Genomic DNA, 27,420 nt, shown 5'->3' on the forward strand with positions numbered 1-27,420 from the left:
CCTTCACAGGAGCAGTATGGAACATATGTTTATAGGCACCATTAGTAATTATCTCACTAGAATCTATCCGACTGCCACAGCTATACAATACACAATATGTTACATTACACATGTATGCACTGAGAACAGTCATTATAGACTGCGCTCCATGAATGCATATGCTAAGGCAATCACAGTTTCTCTTAATTTTGATTAGGCCTGTGTAATATTATGTACACACACACATCTTAAATTTGCATACTTAGACCATAAAAGGACTCTTACAAGGCGTTTCTATTTCCTGCAAATATTTTATTCCGTAGACATAACATAATAGATCACCACAATGTAAAAAAAAGAAGTGTAAAAGTGTACATTCCTCATTCGATGTAATATTTGGCAGTGTTCATCATTTTCAATTCTTTTTGATTATGTTTATAAAAATATTTTCACTTTCCATATTTAAACTTTTAAAAATAATTACAATTATTTCAATAAATTATTACATTTGTTATATTAAAACATGTCAGCATCAGAAACCTGTCAGTACCTTAAAAGTACTTAAAACTATATATCTTTACCCACCACATATTGGTAGACTTACAAAAGGAGGCCAGCTATAGAATCATTCTCTTTCTAAACAGCAGAAATTGAAACTAATTCTTAAGCAAGGCATCAATACACTGAGTATTCAACAAAAAATATTTTCAAAATTAAAAAAGAATTAACGAGTACAAGTTATATTTATTATTTAAAAAGAGGTTTCATTTTATAAAAAAGATCTATTCTTCTATGGAGCATGATACCACACAGCCTAAAATATAAGATAGAGAAGATGTGTGACTGTTTCAAGTGTATAGTGTGTGGAAAATAGGAACAGCATCTCTTTGATAGAATTGCTCAGTGTAAAGTTTCTTCATAGAAGAGGGCTTTTCATGACACACGACTACAGCTCCTGAAGTAAACTCCTTAAAGTACATAATATAATATGTGATTACACTCTTCAGGCACAGTCAACATCTGTGCATGCATTCATGGCACCATTTTTAAAACCTTTCAACTGAGATTACATGTGTTGTCAATGTTGGTAAAGAAGAAGCTAACCAATATTCCAAGATTTGGCAATATGAACATCTAATTTTTATTTGTCGGTGTAAATATATGTTTGCCACCTGCCGATATTATTAAGGGGAAAGGATGGTATTCATTTATTATTTGTATTCATTTGGGGTTTTGTAAAGCGCTGGGACATGTGATAGAAGACTCAGAAAACCCAGAGGAACAAGAGAAGGGAAATGGAAAAATAACAAACAGAATTGTTAAAGTTATTCTAATCATATATCCTCTTGAAAGTGGTGGATTTTCAGATGCTTCAGACGAGGAGGCAGAAAAAGAAAATATCTTTAGCAAATAGTCAAACTGTGACAGGAACATTGCAGTGCAGTTTCTGGGTAGGTATGATTAATTGGATATTTTAACATGTTCTGAATGCTGTGGCATGCAGTGTGGAAGCACAGCTTAATTGATCACAGATAACATAATTTTCGCTTTTTTAGTGTTATATAGCTTGCATTACTTGACGAATATCAATGAGTGCCTTAGTCACAGCATGCCTTCTCCTAAAACATTGTAAACAATTCTGATAGCTATAGGTGCTCCATAAAAAACACAACAGTGCCTTACTTTGTATTGGCACAAAAATAAACCTAACATTTTCAAGCAAATCCTTGAATGTTCCAAAAACATTACAAAATTAATTATTGAATTGTGCATCATGTGTGGTCATTTAACTGCTGAGGGCAATTTGCTTTATAAAAGGTAAAGCCCCCTAAAAACCTTTGAATGGAAGAATTCAGAACAGCAGAAATGTGTTTACAAATCGTTTCGTGCATTTGCTTTACTACGCCAAAGTGGGCACCATTGAGCAATGCAATCATTCCAACTTTGTGGCAAAAAACTTCACCCTCTTATGGGCACGTTTAAAATGTTTAAGCCATTCTATATGACTGGTGGATGTCACATTACCATCTGTGCAGAACACAAACACTTTGTTCCTGATAATGGAAAAACTCTCACAGAAAAACATTTCACTTCAAAAACGAAAGCTACACATTCCAGTAACAATCACGAGTTAATGGCATTGCAAGCAGGACCCTTTTGACTGCACCGAAAATAATTTAGAGAAAAACTGTTTGTGTTCGATGAACGTAAATCTCCCTGGCGCCTTTTCCACAGCAAAGCACTCACTGGCAAGTTGGTCACATGAGGGGGCAGCTTTGTCGGGTCTTGGATGATTTTTCCTTTTCTGTTGTACCTGCAAAAAGTCCTCAGGCCCAATAGTTTAATATTTTACGACATCATAAGGACTTGTGCTTCGGAATAGGTTGCTGTGTAATAACAGAAGTGTGGTTTGTGGACATTTTGTATAGTTCTTGTCCTGAGCCATGAGGTGGAGATGGTAGTGGAGTCTCGGGGGCCGCTAAAAAAACAGAAAAAAATAAAGGTGCTTTTTGAACAACATGTCAGACCACTAAAGCAATATACCTCAAGTTTGAATGGAAATGACTTTCAATTTAAAAACGCTGCCTGTCCAATAGGATATTGTCTATAGCAAATTTAACGTCATTCCTATATTGTGGACATCATGCTGGTGTAGTCTTTTTAACAATATAAATACTGAGGATATCCTTACTCTATGTCAAACTACAACACAGCTCTACCCTACATAGCTCCCTGTATTAAAGTCATCAACATTCCCTGTCAGATCTGAAATGCATTGTCTCATGCAGCACCAGACACTATGGACCTCATTTTGACTTCCTGCGATATACCAAAAGGTGAAATATCGGGTTCGGATTGGGGTCCCTGCTCCCTTATCTGGACATAATGAGGTATTTTCCTGTGGAATGGGGAATAACATGTGAACACATCTATAATAGGTCCAATACCAAGTTTCCCCCTTTTCAGATATCACAGGCCCAAATCCGCACACATCACCTGCTCCGAGCAGGTGGTCAATAGGTGGACGGCATTTTCCCTTAAGCATATGGTGACGAGTGAAAGACAGCGGGAGTGCAGAGTAGGTTTATTTCCACCTGGGGGAAGATTTTTGTGCTCTTCCAATGCTGCACTAAGTGGGTGAGTGTGGGCCAAGCATAGCATCTGCCAGCAGCCCCCACTGGCCAGATAGCAAGATTGATCACTGTCTCTAGGGCCAGAATTATCTGGTCCAGAGTTTGCAGCCCCAATAGTTTCGGGCTGGAAACACATGGGTCATTCCTGTGTGCAAGGAGAAGTACCCCACCAGGAAACCATTCTTGGTAATTTGCAATGAGTTTTTCTACAAGTATTCTTCTCATTTTCTTTACTGGTTTCTGGCGATTATTTACTTTATACTTGACACTCTGCAAATGTGGACTGACCACCACACAACCCACCTACATATTCCTCAGCAAGTGCCCAAATGCCCCCTGTAATCTCATTTCACTCAAATGCTTCAATAGCCAACACACAACAACCTTTCTAGAGACGAATGTCCTCTCTTCTTGATTCTGTGATACACTTGTATTGTTTATTGAGAACACCGGTTGCATTTTGATAAGAAATGCTTTCCCTAATAGAAAGAATATGATACAAAAGAACATTTACACATGTGGTGGTATTATTATGAGCATATTATGCTTGAGGGAAAGCTATAGATATTTAAAATATTTACATATTCACATGTTTACTTTTCTGGAGTTTTACATTTGGAGGGGTGATGGGAGAGAATCAAGATTAGTTACATTGTTTCTCTAATTTAAGAGAAATATTTTAAGTGCTATTTTGAAAGTGGGAACGCAGGAGAAAGACTATAGATAAGCTGAGAGCTGATTCCAATGATGAGATCCAAATTAAAAGAAACCCTGCATGCATTAACAATGAGATTAAGGTTTCTGAATCAAACATTGCACTGGTGTGTATATAAATAAAATGGGGCTAGGAAGTAGGGGTGGACAATAAATTCTGGTCTGCCGCCTGAGTTTGCAGAGCTTTAGCCACTCTGTGTTATTCTTGTAACATGGAGCTCTAGCCAAACTCCTCCAACCACCACGTAGCAGAACTTTTTCTCATGCGCAGCTCCTGAACAGTAAGTTGGCAAGCACAAGCAAGAATGCACGTCCTCTAGTGATGTTTTCGGGTTCCAGAAGGGCACTGAGCAAGATTTTCTTGATGTGGGCAGTCGCGACCGTTCGCTATGAGAAAGCCGCCACTCGAGTAGAAAACCTTCTCGAGTGCAAACAAAGAAGCAGCATCCTCAGAGGCACCACATGGTACAATTTCCACTGGTTTGGCAGCGCAGAACATGTTCCTGGCGTAAAACATCAGCATGAGTTGTACGATGTGCTGATTTCCACCCGTTCACGGAACTCTGTGGATCTCACAGATTGGCATTTAACTCTGCAGAATTTCGAGAGTGAAACTCCTCGAGTTCAGCCCACCCATAAGTAAGGCATGCAAGTACTTAGTTGGCAAGAAATTATTTCAATCCTAGATGAGTTAGACATAAGGGAGCAGTAGCCCATCTATTGACTGACAGCTGTGAAGTAGTTAGCAACATTATATTGAAGACTAGATGTGAAGCTAGGAAATTAAATGATTTGTGTATGGCAAAAGTAGACAATAAATTCCAACAGAAGAGATAATGTCCCATAGTAAAAGAAGAAAATAGAAAGCCTGAGACCAAAGTTTTATATCCAAAAATATACACTGCCTACTATAACTTTTATTTCACTATCTGTTTGAAAAGGCTCTCTTGAGCTACTGAGCTGACAAGCTTGTGTTGATGCACCTGCGACTACTGAGTGGTGCAGAGACCTGAGAAGACTTTGGGCAGCAATTCCAGCACTCCCAAAATGACTTGTAGCTTTCTGCTGATGAAGCAATGAATCTAGAAACACACATCTAGAGTTATACAGCACTGGCTGTACCAACATAGGTAAAATTTAAATACTAATACTGAAGTAAGTGCTATCATGCACTGCATTTACCATGATGCATTGGGGAAAGTTGAGTGCTGCGATGCTCCTACCCTCCTTCTGTTAAAAAATATACATAACTGCCTACTATAGCTCTCATTTCACCATCTCCTCCGCAGTATTATATTCTCTCTCATCAAACACTCAAGCTTCTTTCGCTCAGCTAGGATCACATGCACAGGAGGAAGAGGTGAGGTCCTCATTAATAGAACTATCACCTTTTCTCCGCCTTTGGCCTTGACTCATTTCCACACACTTTTAACTACATTATTCTCGGAGTATTCATCTCTTTAAAACATTATTTTATCTGTTCTACTCCAGTTGGCGTAGAAACATTCTTTGAAACCACAGACAAAGAGAAAATAATGTTGGTCTTTGTCTGTCATGGTCCATAGCAATTTTAACATTGATATGAACAAATTGCCAAAAGACAACTCTCTACAGTAAACTTCTTTCTGTCCATTCACTATAAATTAATCACTAGATCTGACCCTGGGTTTCAACTCACTGACTCATTACCCCAATCACTAACCAATTCCTACTGACCACTGAGTATTTCACATGTCTATCTCATTTCAAATAGCACCCTCTCCTACCACTAAAACACCCATTTCAGGCATAAAATTGCTCCAAACATTCAAAATTCCAAAGTGTCTGAACCAAATACACAATGATTTGATGTCACTCCTAGGTAGCACCTGCTTTTATAATTTCAATGATATGATTCTCTATTTATCTCTATTTATCAACTTTCAAATGTGGTCCCCTCAGAACCCATTCATAGTATTTGTTTACATCAGCCACCCACGTACTCAAGATTAAATGGTGCATCCACCTATGTATGTGAAAGATGTCACTTCCCCAAAAACATCTTTTAAACAATAGAAATGCCATCTGAGAGTTAACCTCATCTCTATCTTTTCTGCCACAGAAAAATAATGATATTACCTGAGAAGAACTTGCTCTCCATAAATGCACAACCAACTTTCTCCTTTGACTCCTCAGACTTCCACAAAATCTTCAAAAAGTTTGCTATTGATTTGAATCCATTTGCCCCTTCTGAAATCTCTAGTATAAGAAACATAATTCAGCCACATGCTCAGTGCCTACACTCCACTTCTCCTAACTGCACTTCACTGTAATATCCCTCCTTGCAACTGATCTCATGCTTTGTTGTCCAATATCTCAACTGAGTCATTCTTGGGCTTCCTTAACTCTTTAGTCTAGTGATTCCCTTGCCAGCCAGCATGCCCTGAGAACCTAGATTTAGGTGGATATTGGGTCTACATCCATTGTTAATGACAAACATTGGAACATTCTGGAAGATTACTAGAGGTTTTTCTTCATATACACTTCCTGAGATTAGCCCATTCCAAGATAGTTGTTTTTTCCACACCTGGAGGAGGTACCTCCCAATCCATCATGGTACTTATCTTTTCCTTTTCCTGTATGTAATTTCCTGTTTGAAGGTATATAAGAAGTTCATACAAAGAGCATCCATGCATCACAATGCAGTTTCATCTAATGTATTACTTCTGTTCCAACTCTTTGCCTAGGAAATTTCTGTCTTCTTCAGTTCTGTTCTTCTGGAGAGAATCACCCTGAAGTCTGTTAGCATCTAGGAGATTTTTAGGCCACTGGTGTTTCCTCCTCAAGAAAGCATACCCTCTCTGGGGCCTCTGGTCCTTGCACGTGTCTTGTGAAGGGATCAAGGTGACTAGAGAGTAGAGTTACCCTTACCTTGGAGAAGCAAATCCTAAGCTTTCGGAGAGAAATTCATGACCAGCACTTGAAAGGTTTTGATATCAATATATTCAGTATCACAAAATGTCAACTTAGCCACCCTAATTCAGCAAAAAAATCAGGAACTGCAGGAGTGGCAAGCTGAAAATGTAGTTATTAGATAGTCCTTGGCAGGCAGAGAAGGTGACATTCATCACATTCATCAAGGGTCCTTACATTTCTCAGGGGAACCAGTCAAGCTGAATTAATTTCTGGGTGCTCCTACGGCACACTTTTTTCTTCAGACCTAGCCAGGTCTCTTCAGATTAAACCAAAGTGGGCTATTTGGTCTTCTATCTTTACTGGGCCAGTTTTGGCTTGGGTAATGCATCAGATTCCCTGGTCAGAGAGACAAACCCTTGCATAAACTGGCAAACTTGCACCTTGTAATAGTCTTCTTCATTTTTCTATCATAATAGCTATTCTTGCAGAAGTTAGTGGTTCCCTGGATATAATGGTTTGAAGAAGTTCCAGATCACCTCTGTAACCATTCTGGAGACAGTGGTAGCAGAAAGTCATTGTTTTGCTAAAGTCTTTGACAAACCAACAGAATGTTTCTTACCAGCTCTTTTAAAATTGGATTGTGCCATTCTAACCAAACCTAATGCAGTAATTCCCTATGGTCAGATTTATTATTTGACAGAGAAAAAAATTAAGATTTGAAGCAATATCTACAGGACAACCTACAGAATGGTCTAATAACTTGTTGTAAATATCGTGTTAGAGCACCCCTATTTTTTGTTTTAAAAAAGATCAATAAGCTAAGTCCTTGCATTATTATAGAGGAATAAACAAAATTACCCTAATGCTGGAGTGTTAGTATCCATGTAGGATACAGCATACCAGAAACTTCGTAGATGTTGGAAGCCGTGCCTACTCCTTGATGATGTGTAATCTCAACAGATTTTATCGTGGCTTTTCCTCCTTCTCTGGTTTACTCTTTAATTATGGTTGTGATTGATGCCTTTCCAAGATGGCAAATTTTTCTCCATTTAAGAAGATTCCTTAAGCTGCAGTAATTGCAAAGCTCTTTCGTCTTCATGGATCACCATGCACCATTATTTCTGACAAAGGATCTCAATATATTTCGAAATCTTGGAAAAGCTTACGTACGCGTCCCAGAATCCAAATATCATATTCTACTGGCTATCATCCACAATCTACTGGATTTACTAATCGGACAAACCAGGCTCTTGAGCAGCATTTGCGCTGTTACAGCAAGGCAGCATAGGGCTACTGTATAATAATCTATCCTTAGGAAAGTTTGCATATAATAATGAAACTCATTCAGCCATTATAGTGCCTTTTTCTGTCTCCAAGGCTTCCATCCAGGCTCTCTGCCAGCAATATTACATTTAAGCTCTCTGGTGCCCCAAGGAGATGTAATGTTTGATCACCTACTTGATAAACATTTTTAATAATCAAAGCTTTGATGGAGAAAAGGGTTAACTCTCATGTCAGGCCCACCCCAGACCCCTCCACCTCTACCACCCTTCCTGGTGGAAGGAGCTCCTGAATTTCAAGTTGGAGCCATCTATGATTTAAACAGTTATGGAGATTATATACCTCATTCTAATCACGTGGCTACTAGGCTGTCTTTGGTTGAGCCACTGTCAAGGGCATCCCAGTAGATGCAAATTTTGGGCAAACCATAGGTCATCCATAAAGTGTCCCTTGGAGTCGCCCTTTTACAACAAAAAATATTAATTCTTTTGTATGAGCCAAGTAGAAATTGTTTTTTCAGCTAATAACACCATTTTCCCCTGGTTTAGGTTTTGTAGTACACATGCCACTTACTGTACAAAAATCTCCCACTTTGAAATTCATGCTAAGAATTTTTCAACGCCTAGTATTTGTCTATGCTTTCGATTCCTTTAATGTTCTAGACTCTCAAGTATTGTAAAATATTGGTCATTTAGGAGCATAAAAGCTCAGACAATATCATTGGTATGAAAGCCTTGAAAGAGATTTCTCGCATTTAGTAGCAGAGTGTAGAACAAACTCCCCAATAGATTCCACAGGTCACTGGGCAAAGTCAAGACAAATTCCAGTTGATTTGCTGTGAATATTTAACTGCTTTTAAACTGCCACTGCTGCACTCTTCTGAAGAGCTCCATATAGAGGGAAATACACATCAGACATTGCTCTGAAGCAAAATGTAAGTAAATGTTTTACCACTTGAATAATTAAAATAACAGTTAAGGGTCCCATTGAAGCAAAATATTAGGAAATTAATTATAATAGCAACTACAATTACCATGATGCAGTGGGACCTGAGTGTATGAGCTACTAAAGCAAAACGTAAGTAAATGTTTTACCACTTGAATAATTAAAATAACAGTTAAGAGTCCCATTGAAGTAAAATATTAGGAAATTATTTATAATAGCAACTACAATTACCATGATGCAGTGGGACCTGAGTGTATGAGCTACTAAAGCAAAGGACTGGAATATAATTTAGCGAATAGATTCAACCTGAACAAGTATTAATCAGAGATGAAAGGAAAGTAGGGGCTATTAAAGCAAAGTAATACACATCAAAGTATACAGGATGGCCTGATAGAGTGTGCCTAATGTGTGCTTTGGTATTTTTAGGCAAAGCAGGAAAACACTTCTTGATTGTAAGTGTTTGCGTAACTGAACAAACTTCAGTACAATTTTTCCATAGTATAAAAGTGATGAAACACAAAAACACTGCCCATTTTCAGAAACTGAGGCAGACCATTTTCACACAAGATGTGAAGTATTTTTTCGACAGGGTCTCCTGGGGCTATCTCTGGGCTGTTCTTCGTTGGAAAGGGATACCGCCTGAATTCATTCTTGCCTTGCAAACATTATATATCTCCCCAATCGCTAAAATTCGCATCTCAGGAGAGGAATCGAGTTATTTTCCTATTACTCGTGGCACCAGACAAGGGTGTCCTTGTTCCCCTCTCCTCTTTGCGTTATATATTGATCCTTTTCTATCCCTTATAGAACAAGCACAAAATATCTCTCCGATTATCGTTCATGGCACTGAGTATAAAACACTGGCATATGCTGACGATATAGTAGTGCTAACAAATAATATCACTGCATCTTTTCCTGTGTTGGAGATTTTAGCAGCTCAATTTGGCTCAATCTCTGGATACAAATTAAATATTTCAAAAACTCAAATCTTGCAATCATCAGCTATGCCAACAACAACTGTTTCTACTGTTTTACAAGCGACATATTTAGGCATTGAGATATCGGCGGATGTAGGACAAATCTCAGATTTAAATTTTTCTCCTATCGTCGACCAGCTTCATAATAAACTAGAACGGCTCAACCACCTCCATCTCTCCCTATTTGGGCGCTGTAACGTTCTTAAAATGCTGGTGCTTCCAAAATTTTTGTATTTATTCCGATCTATCCCGTTATTAGTTTCCAACCTTACTTTAATAAAGGCACAAAGAATCTGTCAGAGGTTCTTATGGGCATATCGTAAGCCACGACGAGCTGCCAAATGGACCTATCTCCCGCAAGAACGCGGGGGCTGGTCAGTTCCAAATCTTACCTACTATTATTGGGCGGCGATGATTCAACACTTTGCCTTTCCTCTATTTGGTAAGAAGGTGGTGTTACAGCCATTTTTGGCTCCTTCAATCTATTCAATATCATTAGGTAATGCTACGCAAGGGATACTAACACGTATCTTAGAACCAAGCTATTTTAAAAAAACGAGGTTTAAGGTAGCCTGGGCCTTGTTCACGATCTGGCAAAAAATTCGTCGATTATTTTCTAACTATAAAATCAACTTTTATACTCCATTGAATGCGTCCGGACTTCCTCCGGTGATATTTCAAGACTCAATAACTGCTGTCTGGGCTTTGCAAGGCCTCACCGACATAGGTGATCTAGCTGATTCTGGCATGTTAGCTTCTTTCTCTTTTTTACAACATAAATTTGAATTGCATCCTAACCAATTTTTCAAATATCTACAAGTTAGAAGCTTTTTTGGGAAAAAATTATTAGAAAACTCAGCATTGTTTGACAAGATTTTGATATTTGAACTGGTTAAAAAACAAGCCAAAATTGGCATATTGTATCAAACTCTGCTATCCCAACTATCAGACGATCTCTCGAATTTTAATAACAAATGGGCAGTTAAATTTGGGGTACCTACTATAGATTTAAAGGTACCACTCATGCTAGCCAAGACTGTTTTTGTTTCGGGTACTCTCCGTACTCAAAGCTATATGGCTATGTTTAATCTTTATTATACCCCAGCTAAAATATCAAGATGGGGGATCGCCTCTGGGGCTATAAGTTCGTTATGTCCAAGATGTAAATTCCCATCTGCGGATTCTCTTCACATGTTTTTTGACTGCCCTGAACTATCACTCTTTATTAAGCAAATCGAAACATTCCTCACACAGATAACTCAATCTCCAATCAAAATCTCTGCTGAAATGGTGATTATAGGTTATCAATATGCCATGGACACTGCTAGATCAAGATATCTTCACTCCTTTTTGTTCATTGCAATGGCAATGTTTAGACTCTGTATTACCTCTATTTGGATAAATCCTCAACCCCCTGTTTTCTTTCATTGGCAGGCCAGGATGCTGGCTTGGTTTAAATTAGAAACTGCTGTACGTAAGTTTCAGGGAAGGAGAAGACGTTTAATTGCTGCTAAAAACTGGGCCCCATTTCAAGATTGGTTAGCAAATTAATAAGTTGTTTTTTATAATCAACTGTCATGCATTTGTGTTGCTCTTCTTCTGTTGTTTACTTTTTTTATTCATTGTATATATTTCTGTATTTTCGTTTATGAAGTTTAAATCGCCAAAACCTTTTTCCACCACTGTAAAAAATGTAAAATAAAATAAAAAAAAAAAAAAAAGATGTGAAGTATTTTAAATTACTTACACACATGTTCTGTGCGCAGGGGTGCCGACATAGAGCTAATAAGCAGCGTTTGTCCCGTTAAAGGATCCTGCGCTAAATGAGGATGTATAGAATGGGGGAGATGACCCACGTCACTGGATGTACCTGTAACAAGAGAACATTGATTTAATATTCTTTATTCAAAATATTCACCACTTTAGGGCAGGCTTTGATTGACAACTACCGCCCTTGCGTTTAAGGCACAACTTCTATTAAACATAATGATAATAAAGACGTTTGTGCGCTATTCATTATTTGTTAGACAGAAGAACCTCTGAAAATAATCCCACAGGTAACTTTTCAAACACTGCCCCCCAAACTGAGATTAAACTGAAGGTGCTATCCTTATGAATCAGTTGCAAAGCGTCCTAAGCATTAACAGTGCAACGAGAAGATGACTATTAGAACGAACAATATTTTCAAAAAATTAGACCCTGTCTCTACCAGCCCAATTCACTAAGCATTGTAGGAAGTTAAATTTAACTAAAGTATGTGAAATAAGCACTTCTGTGAAACCCCAACCGTGATGCTCTACATCAGGAATGGTTAGATTTTGCATTTAAAATTTCACTTACAAATGGGCATTTTTATCTGGTATGGCAGAACTACTGTGAGCACTTCTTAAAGCGACTCTTCAAAAACAGGTGAATGTCCTCACTCGCACGAGTATGTTGGTACTCTCTTAGGGGCTGGAAATAGAATTCCATTCTGGTGATGCATGTCAATGTTTTATTGTCAGTGGACAGAGTAAGTCTGTTTCCAGGCCAGCGATTGGATGGACCCCAAAAATCTACAGTGGATATAGGTTAAAGACGGGGGTACGGAATCAGGGTTTGTACCCACTGCCTTCTATTTCCATGCTATTCTGTCCGGAGTACCATATCTCAGGGGCACATCACCCTGTGCCAATTTCACTCCTGAATCGGTGCATAGCTCTCGTCTGGTTTATTGTAGGAAGGTAGGATCCTTCTGCATGGCTACCCCCACTTTTTGCCTGGTACTAAGATGTCTTCTTGATTAGTCTGACTTGGATCCTGCTAATCAGGTACCCAGTCTATCTGCTTTCTCCCTAAATTGTTATGGTAAGTACTTAGGTACATCCCATGTTGGATACTGGGGCACCCTTGTCAGTCCCTAGTATATGATATCCATGTACCCAGGGCATATGTACACCAGAGTTTTCCCATGGGCTGAAGCATGTATTATGCCACCCCTAAGAGACAATTCAAAATGGAACTACAACCCTGCAATTGCAGCCTGTGTAAGTTGGTGCATGCACCACTTACTAAAGATATAAGTTTACTATATCTAAGGGTCACTGCTCATAAAACCTATAAGTCACCCCTATAGCAGGACTTTACAATTAGGCCTGGGCAAAAATTTCGTTCCGTTCGCGGAAATTGCGATAATTTGACATTTTTGCGTTCCGCGGAGAGCGCGAAAATGTCAAAAATTCCGGTTTCCGCAGCTTGGCGATAATTTGTTTCTTGCTCGCGCTGTAAAATGATACATTCTTGCGCGCGCGCGATCGCCTTACCTGAATCCCTGCGTTCGCCGACAAGTTTTCTTGATCCGGTCGCGTTCTCCATGAGATGTTGTATTGTTTTTAGCCATTTGCGCTGTCTCGCGACAGTTCGCGCCCGCAGTGACGTCATGCGTCGCGCGATCACGTCTTTCTTCTCGCGATCATGCACCGCGAGAACAACTCAAAACAAGATGGCCGCGCCCGCAAGCAACCACATGGGTAAGTTGGCGACCCGCAACCATGCAGAAAATCTCGCGAACATGCCGGAAAAAAACTTCCGCATCTTCGCGATATTTCTGCTTGTTTGCGATAATTTTAAACATTCTCGCGATAATTTGCGAAGGTTAATTCCGCAAATTCCGCCCACCCCTATTTACAATCCTGAAGACAGGTTGATTGGTTCTAAGTGAGAGGGTGCCTCTGCATGAGACACATTTCTGCTCTCCTGCTGCTGAGCCAAGCTCGAGCACGGGAAGGCAGAACAATAGGCGTCCTGTCACAGGGAGGTGTGACCACCTCCCAGACAGGATTTAGTGTATTAGGGCTGGGTGGATGCACTTGCCAGCACCTGAAAGCCTGCATGAGGGGCACATTTGGTATCCCAGTGCATAGTCCAGTTAAAACCAGTCCTGGGAGACGTTGGCTCCCGCTCTGGCGTGAAACTGGAAAAAGGACATGGGAGTGACCTCCCCCCCCTGTCCAGACATTCCCCTGGGAGGGTCCCATGAATCTTCGCAATCCTTTCCCTAGGGTACTGAAGGGGCTACCTGGGTGTAGGTCCCTAGATTCGTAGTGGGATAAGATTTAGAACTGAAACCACTGCACTTCTATCTTTGGGGCACTCTGGACTTTTCTGGACTTCGTTTGTCTCCCTTCCAGTCTGCTGCATCGTATGTGCCTGTGTATCATACAGGAACCTTCCAAGGCCTGTGAAGCATCAAGGACAACCAAAGTAACCTCCCTTGGAGTGTAGGAGTCACACTCCTGCATTTGCAGGCACCACAATGAAGACGACCGGTCTGCAGAACCTGAGCTCCTCCAGACTACATGGGCTCTGCAACACCGGTGGTTATTTTCCTCAGCTACCGAGGCCAGCTCTACCCTCTTATCAAGTTTGAGGCCAGTAGTCTTTGTGGGGGTTGCAATAACTGAACCCAAGGGTACCCCGTCCCCTTGATGACATCTTTGCAAAAAGATCTTCGGGTTCCAAGTAGCCTCAATCTGGAGCACCTCCAGTAACCAGTATCTTCGGCCACACCGCATCATGTGCATCGTGGCCTGCATCTTTTGGTGAGCTGCTAGAGGTCCTTGCGACTCCTGTGCCTTTGGCCTGTGGGTCCATATGGGGGCCACCTTTGTTTTCCTTGGGCTCCCCTTATTATTCTGGCCTGCCCTGACTCCCCTGCTTGTGGTGGGTCTCCTGGTCCTTACTGGTCTCAACCGTGCACCTTCTAGACGCCCTGCGTGGGTTGCATTTGCCAAGGCTTGTTTGTGCTCCCACCAGACGCGACCCCTCAGCACTCGGCATCCTTTGTGGGACAACCCGTATCTGGGTCCTGGTCATCCTCAGCATCGCCTGGTCCTCGCAGCTGCAGAGTCAAGGTCACTGTCATCTTTCCTGAAGCACCCGACTTCGGAGGGCGTCCATCTTCCAAGTCTCCTGGTCACCCCTGAGTGCCATAGACACTGTCCCCTCTACTTTCAGGGACACCTCTTCAAGACTCCATGTTTGGATTCCTCTGGACACTTTCTCCTCATCCAGCAGCAGCGCTTTGCTGAAGGCCTCCACTGGGTTTGACGGCAGTTTCTGACTCCACTTCACACCTATGCACAGTCGCGGTCGGTAGTAGGAGTAACTGCATGGGTGGTGACATGGGGAGGGGGAGGGGCAGGGTGGGGGATAGTAAACTATGGATTACGGAGGTTTACAGGTAAGTTAACATATAAATTAATAAAACAAATTTCCTTGCGTGCACTGCATCGCATTTGGGGATGCAGTGCACGCAACGAAATTCGTTTTTATTAATTTATATGTTAATTACTGTAAACCTCTGTAATCCATAGTTTACTACCCCCCACCCTGCCCCTCCCCCTCCCCACGTCACCACCCTGCAGTTACTCCTACTACCGACCGCGGCTGCCTATGCACCTGGCTTCCTTGGGATAGGTAACTTGGGTACCATGGTATCCAAGGGTAGAGTGGCTCTCCAACCTTCTGTTTTAAACGGGGTTTCTTCAGGGTCCACTGGGAAGGGTCCCTAATCTTTAAAATTCCAACTGCGACTTGCACATAGACTTGTACAGAGCACGCGGTTGAGTTCACATACTGCACACGCTCTCCGTGGGGTCCCTATCTACTTACCTTGGGTGGTTTTGGAGGTCCTCAGCAATTCTACGTCCTCTTGACATCGTCCTGACTACAGTCGTGGTTCTTGAACCACTTTCATAGTATATGTTTTGCTCCCCCTGGGGCCCACTATGTATTAGTGCTATTTACTGTGATTTCTTTGCTAAAGTATTGTGTGCTTTGTGTCTATCTTGTTGTGGGAGATACTGTAACGTACTAGATAGTGTTATATAATAAATGCATATTTTTTTATAAATACTATGTGTGGTTCTCTTTTCATTCAATCTATACCATAAGATTGCATTCTGGTAAAACAAGCTGCTTTACACTCTTTCAAGACTCAGCCTAAAGGCTGCTCTCCACAGCTACCACTTAGATTGCTTTCTAAGGTTGTCTGAGACCTCTTAAATCACCATAAGGGTTGTCTGGACTCATGCAAGGTGCCCACTTACATTAGTGGACATCATATACCAGGCCAGCTTCTCGCAGTTATGCATTCCTGAGCATAGGAAAATAATGGTGTGTGTGCTCACTATATGCCCCAAGAGCTTCAACTTGCTTTAAATTCATTATTCATATTGTTCTCAAAAACTTTACTTAAACTTATATTCATAACAATTCAAAGTATGCAAAACACAAAATGCACCAATAGCAGGATTTGAACTTGTAAAGAACTTGATGTGCAAACAGGTGTGTATCCACTTTTATTAAAGAACATTTTGTATTAGCAGAATAATCTCAAAAGCTAGAAGAAATGGTCTCATGCTGTCTTTCATTCCAAGTTTCTCACTCATACTTTGACCTTTATAACAAGATTCACGCATGCAAAGTTTTCTCTGTCCCTGTTCTGCTTGCAAGCCTCAAGTTCATTTTCTCATTCCTTGTACACATTCCCATACTGTGGTGCCTCTGTTGTTCCTTGTGCTCCCCATTTTCCCCATTTCTCCATTTAGTTTTTTCTCCTTTCCTTTCATTTACTCCTTTGCCCTCCTAGTCCATCTTTTCCAGAAGTCTCATATTCATAGTATTTCCTCATCACCTCTGCATATCCATTTTTTTCTCTTTTCTAGTCCTTAATATTTCCCACCTGATTGTCATAATTGTGAGAGGTGGACAAACAGGCCCTCACTACAGCAGTTGGGCAGAAGAATTTGGTGGCCAGCTTTATCCCCATTTTTTGGTCTAAGTTGGAACTCAAGGTGAGTCAGACACGGATTTCTATGCACAGCCCCAGCCACTCTTCAAAGCAAAGCTTGGTACATAAAGAACAAGCAAAGTCAATATGTCTGGTGTTGGCCGCCAACTTTTTTTTTTTTTAATGTTTGCTTTTGTTTTTTCATGGTTTTTGCAAAATGTTATTGTTCGAATAGTTGACTGGCCCACATAAATCTAAAACAAAATTGGCTAATAACACAAAAAAGCACCCTTGCAATAAGAGTCCCTAGCCCTTAGGGGAACTGCTGTGTGTGGTGATGTGTGTCATGTGAAAGGACAGAATTAAGTCACTCACAGTGAAGTTAACCAACGGCTGAAGTGGGCTGACAAACTGCTCCATGCTGTATACGGTAGTGGCCGTTACAAAAATGTAACAATATAACACTTGTTTTGACTGTGAAGAATCCTGTTATGCCACGTCCCTCCTTTTACCTTTGTGTTGCTTCGTCTATTCACCACGGTAACATGAGTCCAATACATGGGGCCATATCACATATAAAGTGAGTACTGCCACATATTTGGGCTGACTGGTATCTTAAATTGTTGAAGACCTGGAGAAGCGCTATTTTATCAACTTTAAAAAGGGGCAAACAGTTGTTTTGTGAAAGGAACTTTCAAGGCCTTTGATAGAAATATAGCAGCATTTGTTGGCATATCTAAAGTAAGCACCTAAATTAACATGCACAGCATAACAACAAAACTAATACATAATCCGGCACATCACCACAAAACAGCCAGAGCCGAATGTAACAAAGCACCACGTTACAACACAACAAAATCACATTGCAATATCAGAGCTCAAAAACACAGCAGCACAAAAAACATAACAAATCAACACCACAACAAAATGCCACACAACAAATGTGCCATGGTTCTTATGAAGCTGTTTGAAACAAGCACTGCCTTTACTTACTACCAAGCACATGAAATAGTACCAGTCAAAAAGGTTTCGGGATCCAGCCTATGATCTTTAAAAGTAAAACTATTCATACTTTCTAGGATCCCACTAAAGCCAGGCTGGTCAATGTGGCATTTTTTTTGCTTCGAAAAGCAATCATTATCGTTAATAATCTATTCTCTCACAAGTTGTAATCACCGAACCCTTGAACGATGTCCTAGAGATGCCATTAATGAATATTTTGGAAAAAAAAGTTTATCTGGACATAAGCCTTCAGACTAATTTCTGTCTTGTTACAACCTTGTTTCTACTGGCTAAGCTACTACTGGGTGTGTGTTAAACTCGTTACATTCTCACAACGTTCCAGAGGCTGAAACCCCCAGACATGCCTCCCCCATGTAGTCTGGACTGATAACCAGATATAGGACTGAAACGGTGCTTATTTTTGCAGCACTGACTTTAAATGTGTTGATGAACAGCATGCAGCAGTACAACTGGCTAAACTGTGAATGTTACAATGCATTCTCTCATAAAATGTATGGTTTCCATGAAACAATACATGGCGGACTTAGGATGTGTTTAGTATATTAAACAATTGCACATAAATTATATTAAAATAATTTAACAAAAAAGGGGAAAAAAAGGCAAACAGTAAAAGAGGAGAGTGGAAGAGTTAGTTCAATGCCTATAACTACCTGGAGGGGAAAGAGCTCTAGTGAATATGCAATGATAGTGTGATCTAAAAAAGAGGAAGCAGCCTGCACTTTAACACACTGTGCCCCTAATGGCCGTCTTTGGTGGTACATGTCCACATGCTTCTCAGATCAAGAATGCTCAAGGTGCCAGCTCAGGTCTCCGTAGTCTGCTGCTGCCTCAATGTACAAAAATGTTACCGTGATTTAAAGGAAAACTCAATTGACAATTAGAAAGATCAAAATCCCGACAGTGAACTTAAAACTTCATATACAAAACTTCAGCTACAAAAAAGACTAAGGAGCATTTCCCAGAAATTCCCCAAAACTCCAGGTTCTTTCTTGCTGCCAGACTAATTCAAACATGTATCTTTGAAAGGCACTACTATTTATAGGAGAACATCATACTTTCTGGTGCAAAACCATCTTTCCTTTGGTAGTTACTTGACTCAAGGATCTGTGTGTGAACCCCTCCCACCAAAAAAAATGCATCTACATGTGGAAATTCACAAATGTTGGTACACGACGGCAAATTTTAACAACATGTATTAAAAATGCAACCTATTTTTTATCAAAATTGTTTTGATCTAATAGAAAACAAGGAATACATCTCACCTCCCAAAAGCATCTCCTGAAGCAGATTGTCAATTTTAATCACTCCAAAGAGTTTGACGAACTGTACTTGTTCGATCATCTGCCAGGTGATGCTCTGGAGTGTCGGCAGCAACAGCAGCAGCTCCCCGAATCGCCCCCGGGAGTCGTACTGGCGGTCATTGATGTAATCTTCCAAACTGACTTGAACCTGGAACCTCATGGTCTTGATCCTTAACTGGTCACTTAGGCCTTTCGCATCTTGATAAGAATAAGTTTAATAAACTGTGATTTATTAAAGAATGATGCATTTAAAAAGCAAAAATTAAGCCCTATTACTGCAGATGACAGGAATCCCAAATGTATAAACAAGCGTTTGTAATTGAATCTGCAATTGCAAGGTGAGCAAAAATGACAGCTCACAAAAGGCAACTTTCGGGACTATGGCTTCAACTGGCCTGTGATTATCCCCCTGGAGCAGGCGTCCCAGACTAAGGGCCTTAAACAGTGTAAAGTAAGCAGTATCATGGGCACATCATTGCTGAGGGCCTGATTAAGTTAAGGTCGACAGAATGTCTAGTTCATGCTTGCCATTATTCCACATAAAACGCTGCTGACAGTCACCGGAGAAATTAGGAAACCTCACTGGAGCTACAACGTTACTCAACTTCTTGCTTCTTTGTATGTTAAAGTTCCTGATTTACTCTTTCCTTTGACAGATGTAAGAAGCTATTAAGCATTTCTTGACAGACTGATTTTCTATTTCAGGCCATTAAGAAATGCTAAATGGGCTTTTCATACGTACAAAGCCCCTTAAGTGGTCACAAACTTGGGATTTCTACCCAGTAGAAATCGCAGTTTGCGATCTCCTAAATAGGAAATCACAATTAAGGAGTACCTATTTGCGATTCCTACTGACATGTACAAAGCATTTCCTAAACGGGAATTGGGCATTTAGAAAATGCAATTACCATTGACTCCAAGTCCATGGTAACCATGTGCAATTTAAAGAAGCACCCAAAGATGCTTTTTTTAAAGTGCCATAGAGCGCACACTTGCCCCTACATGTGCTCTACATGTGCACCACTATTTTTGGGGTGCATCACGGGAGCCTTGTGCCCATAAGCTTCCTTGGTTTAGCCTTTCCAAAATAGCGATTTCCTAATAGGAAATTGCTATTTTGGAAATGCTAAACCGGCCCATTTGAATGAGTGGCATGGGATTTGTTATTTGCGATTTCCAAATAGCGATTCCTACTATGTAGGAATCGCTCTTAGGTAATCGAATATTTCATAAATATAATTTTGCATTTCCTAAATAGTGATTTCTAATGAGTTGCTATTTAGGAAATGCTAAATTGCATTTTTGTACATCTGGCCTTTGATGGGTTAGGTTCTTGTATCAGAAAAAGTCTACGTGATAAGTGTAGTCACCTGATATCGAATATTTTGTGCAGCCCTTGCTAAATCCTATCTCACAAAACAATGTTTTAGAATGTCTGAGCAATACATTTTTTGCCATTTAAAGCATATTAGTGAGTGTTTATAGTTTCTCTTTAAAACTTTCACACATGCAACACATGGCTGGGTGTGTCAAGTGTACACTAACTGAAAAAAACACAAAATATCACACAAATAGCATGATTAATTGCAAAACTATGTATTAGAAATATCCATCAAAAAGATACATTTTTAATCAGAATTGTGATTCACACACCTACTAACTAAGCCTGGGGGGAGTGTGCAGAGTTTTACCTTGTGGAACTCTGCAAAGTGCCAGAAAAACTATGCCGTGCTCAGCGGAGATCCGCCAGCAGCAGAATCTATTAAGCCGTGCTACTCGCACTGATTTTTAGCACTGGGAGTTTGCCCTGCACTTTAAAATCATCGTAAACGGCACTATGCTGCTTTCTACCGCTCAAGTAGACATTCTACTCAAGCGGCAGGCGAATAGCAGATTTCTCAACACGAGTGGTCTCGACCTGCCGCAACCGCTTGCGATGAGAAATCTTACCGGGAGGAGGTCTACAGAGTGATTTTTTTCCTGCAAGCACTCGCTAACTTACGGTTGGCAAGCCGCTCAAGAGAAAAACATTATTTGGAACTACGCCGGCAGCGTGGAATTGTTCTCCCACTCCTACTACTAACCCTGCACTCCCACGAGAGACAGCAACTAGCTGTCCGACTTGACAAGGCTAACACTACTTTGGAGTAATCTATTGCACAATAAGATTCCGTGACTGCTTGCCACGATATTACCGTCATCTATAAATACTCTTTAAACCAAATCAGTTCAGATTCATCTAAAGAACGGTCTTTATGTTTTCTACATAAATATGAATGCGATTTGCTTCAAAAGAAGTATGTCTCATATGGAATCTTCATTTGACACATTCTATATAGGTCTCCTCACATACCAACATATGAAACCAAATAAATCCTTTGGTTCTCAGTGAAAAACGGACGAATACAGTTCAATCGTGTCATTTTCAGTAGGACAGGTAAGTTATTTGACTTCACAAATGCAAAATTTACCTGGATCGAAAAAGACTATCGCCTTCAAACACGCATACTCATTGTCATCTATTTGAATTTCCTGGAAAGGATGGACAAGTTCATCCAAAATCCTGTTAGCCACACGACTAATTTCTATCTCAGACGAATCACGGTGTATTATGTAATTGTTTCCTACAGTGGAAGAAAATAACATTATTATTCACATTGCTAGACTCAATAGAGAGATGCTGTTTTTACACACGCGCACGCACGCGCACACACATATTTCTTGTTTGGTTGTTGTATAAAACATGAACGCATCAGGAAACATTGCAACATGGTGTATTTGGCGTTTTAAGAACAAATAAACGAATACCCCTGCTCTCCAGCATTTCAACTACCAGACAAAACTATCTGTGTCATTTGGCACCGGACTTTTTACGCTGCCAGACCCTATTACTTGCCTTAAAGAAACTTAAATCACTCACTGCCACCATTGCCATGCTGCTAAGTATTTGAACTCAATACTTCCGCGCCTAAAAACAAACAAGTTGTGCACACTATAAGTAAAAGAAAACAAACATAAGCATTTCTTTCCGGAGAGTAGAGCAGGTGCAGAGTGGTGTTTACTAGCCTTATGTTTACATTTTTAAAACTTACGTATACATACAGCCATCATAGTCCTACCACAGATTCACAGGCGAATGGGCGAAAGAGGTTTACAATTACATACTTAGTAATGCCAAAACCAGTACCTGTGATAGCCTCACATTCCACTCAAGAATCAAAAGCTCAGAAGCGTTAGCGAGAAATTAAGCCCAATGATTGCTTTTTCAGGATGTCAGTCATCTACAGTCGGGGATTTGCGACAGAACAGAGCATTAGGACCCTAAAGATGCGGCAGCTGCTTACTTTGACTCTACTGATATGGGAAATTATATATTGATTTTTTAAACAGCGAGAGCAGCATGCTGGATAAGCTGATCTGAAGTCAATAAATGTTAGGATCTCCTTTGAAGTCTTGTTTTCTAAATTGGGAGTGGGTGCTCAAATTTGACTTCAAGGTTTGTATTTTAAGAAAAAATATTACTTTTAGCATACTGAAAACATGGTAAAGGAAGTGTAAGGAAGGAAGTCAATATTTATAAAACTCAGTCAGTGAGAAAGTAAAGAGTGTGCAGTCTAAACACATGCATGTTAACCGATGTGAAGAGACAAGTCAAATGTTTCTTAAGAACATACGTCTTAGAATGGATGCAGCTAATTAATATGGTAACATTCATGAGAATCAGAAAAAAGAGAACCATGGTAATTCCTGTTATCTGCTGTTCTATTTTTTTTTTTTATTTGAAAATGCCTTGCATTCGACACCATCAAGCAGACAAGTTGATGCTTGCCACTGACCTCTACAATGATGTGAAGGTCACAGGATACAATCCCAGCATCCTACCCTTCCATGGTTGGAACATTTCATATGATTAAATTGGGTAACAGTAACATTAGTTATTTACAACACTTGAAAATGGCTTAAATGCAGTATGAAGTCTTCTATGAGAACGCTATTTTTTATTATGAAAGAAATTAAAGGTTGTGTTTTTTGCCTGCTGATCAAATAACAGACTCTTTACCGCATGTTTTACTTGTTGCTATGATTACCTTTTTCAAGGAAAGAAACACATCTTAATTATTCACTACATTGATATTTTACTCTTCATATATTTTAATCCTGAGCAATGTAAACTGCATTTTTATTACCTACATTACACCACATGTTTTTATGGCATTTAATCTATGTTTTAGTCTGTAAAATTTAACGCCATTTTCTATCAAAGTTAAAGTCAAAACGGTAATAGCAAAAGGGTTGGGCAGAGCAATCTATATGGATTGGTGAGAATATTAGTGGTTTTCATGTTGGACTCCAACTCTTCTTACATCTGTCTATTGTCTACACAGACCCCAATGTGGAGGAGTATTGCTCAAGCATCTGTCTGTCGCTTCGTGAAAGTACATTGGAAAAGTGATTTGGAAGAATGCTGCAAGTTATGGTGAATGCTGCTCAGGATTTCAATGAAAATACTAATTTTAATTCTTATAGAGAATGCAGGAATGTTCTTCTCCATTTTCTGTGAGGGGTGCTTGTATTCTAATGAAATGTGCACTGCCGTGGCCTGGTCACTGATACAGACCTATAGGAGTGGGCAGAGGAGAGATATGTAGGCAACCGTAGTACACAATTCTTGTAAAATTGCTTGAAAAGAGAAACTTCACATCTATACCCTTTCAGTTCAATTAAATACAAACTTCACAGTATCCATGACTATGTAAAATTACCTAAAAGCAATATGTCCTTATAGACCATTGATCTTTTAGCGACTCCAAGTAAAAGGTGTTCCCCAGCATGTGCCCTCAACAGAGCAACCTAGAAAAAAAGTACATGTACACCTCATTATTGTGATTTTGATTCTTTCCTGACTAAAATAACATTAGACTCCTTAATATAATTGTAAAATACTCACAATATACTTATTTTACATATGCATGCATCACATTAAAATATGAACTAGTCAGAAGTACAGGATATTGTTCATATACTCAGATGTTCAGCCAACGTACCTAGGTTGTCATGGATAAGGGACATATTAAAAATAATGTCCAGCATGAAAGAATAGTTTGAAACCACATCCAGTGCTACATCACAGCAATCAACTTCAATGGGGCTTTAGCTTAATGCAATCCACTTGGTCTAGGCTTTGCACAGTGTATATATACCCTCTGTACCCCTTTAACAAATGTAAGATCGTATAAATACAATGCCATCTCATATATACTAATCCTATCCCTCTGAAAACCGTCATCTGCATCAAGTGGAACATACATTCTTAAAGTGAACGTATGGTTGGTCAGTCAGAGATGAGTAGTTCTATGTACAATGACAATTTGCACCTCGTTCCAGTACAGTTCTGACAGTAACACTACAAAGTCTCTTGATTTGGGACACATCAAAGAAGGAAAACAAAGGCTAGAATATTCAGTCCACTGGATGATCAAGGGATGAATGGAAAGGTACTGTTTAATGTGTTTGCTCAGACATAACTCTTGAATTGAAAAAGGGATGCATATTTCAGGATCAGGAAATAATTTGAATGCATGCACTGCAGCAAAATAATTTGCTGATATGCAATCCTTTCCAAACAGTTCATAAATTCAAATTGTATTTGCTTATCAAATCTGGGATCCACGCCAATATAAAGTATCTCAAACAAATCAGTGAAATGTGCTACTGTAGATTAAAAAATATAATAATACCTTTCATTTCAACTAAAGCAATACACAGCAGTTACAAAAGCAGCAGTCAATTAAAAAACTACCTAATTCAGCTTTCATCTTACTGCTGGTTATCACCTTGCCTTAGCCCTTCTTATTACGTATGTGAACCTTTGTGATAAACAACAGCTCGAAAAGAGGGCAAATTTTACTATGATTATATGGGTCAGCTGAAGTTTCTTTAGGTGGCTTGACAGAATAGCTGCTTCAAATACCTTCCGATACAAATATGTTAACACATATACAGAGTGGCTTTTCAGTCAACCACAGTGCAGTATCTATGTTTATTATTAATCGACCAATAGCATGATCATAGACAGCATAATACATATCAAATGCACATAAACACATTAAAACAAATTCTTACAACTATGATTTAAGACATAGTTTGGGTCAACTGCCGAATTAAGTTAAGACAGTACAATTTTACAGTTCTATAAAATAGAGGTATGCATGTAAAGACACATATATTGAGACCGCTCTAATCCCAACACTTATTATGATATAACTTTCGATATCTGCCACCAAGCATGTAACAGGTATCTAGTTATTGTAAAAACAAGCCACTTTGTTGTATCTGACCTGAATATGTGTAAAGGTTCAGAGGGGCATGAGAAAGAAAGCAGTCGACAGGCTGGAATAATCCATGATTTCCTTAGGCTTACATACACAGGGCACAAGAAAATAAAATGCTCTATGGTCTCTTGGGCAGTGTGACTAGATGGACACAAAGAAGATATATTAACATTTGCCTAACTGTTTTTCCATGCATCTAGTGACTGAGTTCCTAACCTAAACTCTATATAAAGTGCTCGTGCTTGGGGGCATTCGATTTCATCCATATACATATCAAGCTTAAAACAACTCTTAATATTTACAAATCGGAGAGTTAAAGTGCCACGTGCTACATTATCAATACATGAAAACTGTTTAAAATCCCAATTTCTTTTTTTTTTTAACAAGAGGACGTTTTATTTGTAATAGAATGTGGAACCTCCCACATCCCAACCAGGCCCAGCCTATAAAGCCACTCCCTGATCCTATTAAACCATGGCACTTGGACTGTCTGTTTTTGGAGGGTTAGTAATTCTGCCACTGCTTCTTTTACATGGATCTCGGTATCATTAGTCCAAATTCTAACCCAAAACTTTAACAACAGCAAAATGTGTAATGGAAGCAAGCCTTAATTCAAGGCGTAATGGCAGTATTGGCGTGTTGATGGGAAGATTGAGGATTGCCCGTAAGAATTTATTTTCCGCTACCTCTAGCTGTTGCACATTCTCCAGACCCCACAATTCGGCCCCATAAAGGGCCCGCACTTAGGCCTTTGGCCCTGTGTATTTCGAGTGTGGGAGAGATTGGGCGAAAAGTTGAGCATTTTGCCCTCCTTGCTATTGCTCAGTCCACATGTTGTAATGCCAGCTCACTCTTCAGGATTTGGGGAGTCCATGCTAGATTATCACTAATTCTAACTCCCAGGTATTCTAACACCTTCACCTGTTCTAAATGTTGGGTACCCAACATCAATTTTCCCTTGGCAGATTTATAAGGGTTAAAAACCATGTATTTTGTTTTAGAGCAGTTAATCTTAAGGCCCCGATCTTTACATGCTTCCGCAAACTTGTTTAAAACGTTCTGTATGACCACCGGGGTCTTAGAAATAAGCAATGTGTCATCTGCGAATAGCAAAGAGGACAAAGGACTACCTGCTAATTTTGGTGGATCCCCTCCACAATCATGTAACTCTTTAATTAGCCCATTAATGTACAAAGTAAAGAGATTTGGGGTGAGCACACAACCCTGATGTACACCTTTAGAAATTGCTATGCTGTTGGAGAGACTGCAATCTGACTTCCACCTAACTTTGGTGTAATTATTATTATAATTTTTTTTTATATAGTTTTATATAGCGCGAACTAGACCCGAGATATCAGGTATCAGAGCGCTTTACATGAGCACTAGTTTCGTTACATGAGGACACATTCATTTTTGTTAGGCACGGGGAGATTAAGTGATTTGCCCAGAATCACAGGATCTTGAGCGTCATTGCCGATACTCGAACCCGGTTCCCCAGCTTCGAGGTAGACCGCTCTAGCCTTAAAGCTACATCCTCTCCCCATTATCATGATGTATACGAACCAATAGGGGAAGTAAATCATTTGGGAGTCCTAGTTTTCTGAGCGTGGTCAGAGCTTGTTGCGATCAATGGATTCCAAGGCCGTTTTAAGATCCACAAATACGACGTATAAATGTCCCTTCAGGATCTTCACTTCCTTCCAGTTGAGCAACAAGAATCTGAACACTTGATTTAGGGTACTTGTTGATGACCTAAAGCCGGCCTGCAAGTGTGAAATAATGTTATGCTCCTCTATCCAGTTTTGGAGGCGTAGCAGAATTACTTTGCAAAAGATTTTTTATGAAACATCTATGAGACTTATTGGTCTGTAATTTGAGGGGTCCCCTTTATCCCCTTTTTTAAAGATGGGAATTATTTCTGCTCCTTTCCAGGTTGGGTGGATATCCCTGCCACGCTGGGTGGCTTTAAAGGCCTTTTGGAACAATGAGCCCTAGATATTAGGCTCTGCTTTATAAAGGTCTCCTGGGAGTCTATCTAGACCAGGCGTTTTCCCAGTCTGGAGTAAA

At 39.8% G+C, this 27,420-nt stretch overlaps 1 protein-coding gene across 6 annotated transcripts in view; it reads right to left on the reverse strand.

Annotated features, from left to right (window-relative positions):
• Positions 1 to 270: 270 nt before the first annotated feature.
• Positions 271 to 27,420, reverse strand: part of HNF4G (hepatocyte nuclear factor 4 gamma) — a 514,515-nt gene continuing 487,365 nt past the window's right edge. For 3 of the 6 annotated variants that reach the window (XM_085605410.1, XM_085605412.1, XM_085605409.1), the window contains 5 exons: positions 23,785 to 23,872; positions 21,493 to 21,645; positions 18,983 to 19,219; positions 11,673 to 11,795; positions 271 to 2,458 (listed from right to left, as the gene is read on the reverse strand). In XM_085605410.1, the coding sequence (XP_085461536.1) occupies positions 2,337 to 2,458; positions 11,673 to 11,795; positions 18,983 to 19,219; positions 21,493 to 21,645; positions 23,785 to 23,872 (723 nt within the window). In that variant the 3' untranslated portion in view covers positions 271 to 2,336. The remainder of the gene's footprint in view (positions 2,459 to 11,672; positions 11,796 to 18,982; positions 19,220 to 21,492; positions 21,646 to 23,784; positions 23,873 to 27,420) is intronic. The other 3 variants (XM_085605413.1, XM_085605414.1, XM_085605411.1) reach the window with 1 other exon arrangement.

The sequence above is a fragment of the Triturus cristatus genome, chromosome 5_1 (genome assembly GCF_964204655.1).
Source record: "Triturus cristatus chromosome 5_1, aTriCri1.1, whole genome shotgun sequence".
Taxonomy (NCBI): domain Eukaryota; kingdom Metazoa; phylum Chordata; class Amphibia; order Caudata; family Salamandridae; genus Triturus; species Triturus cristatus.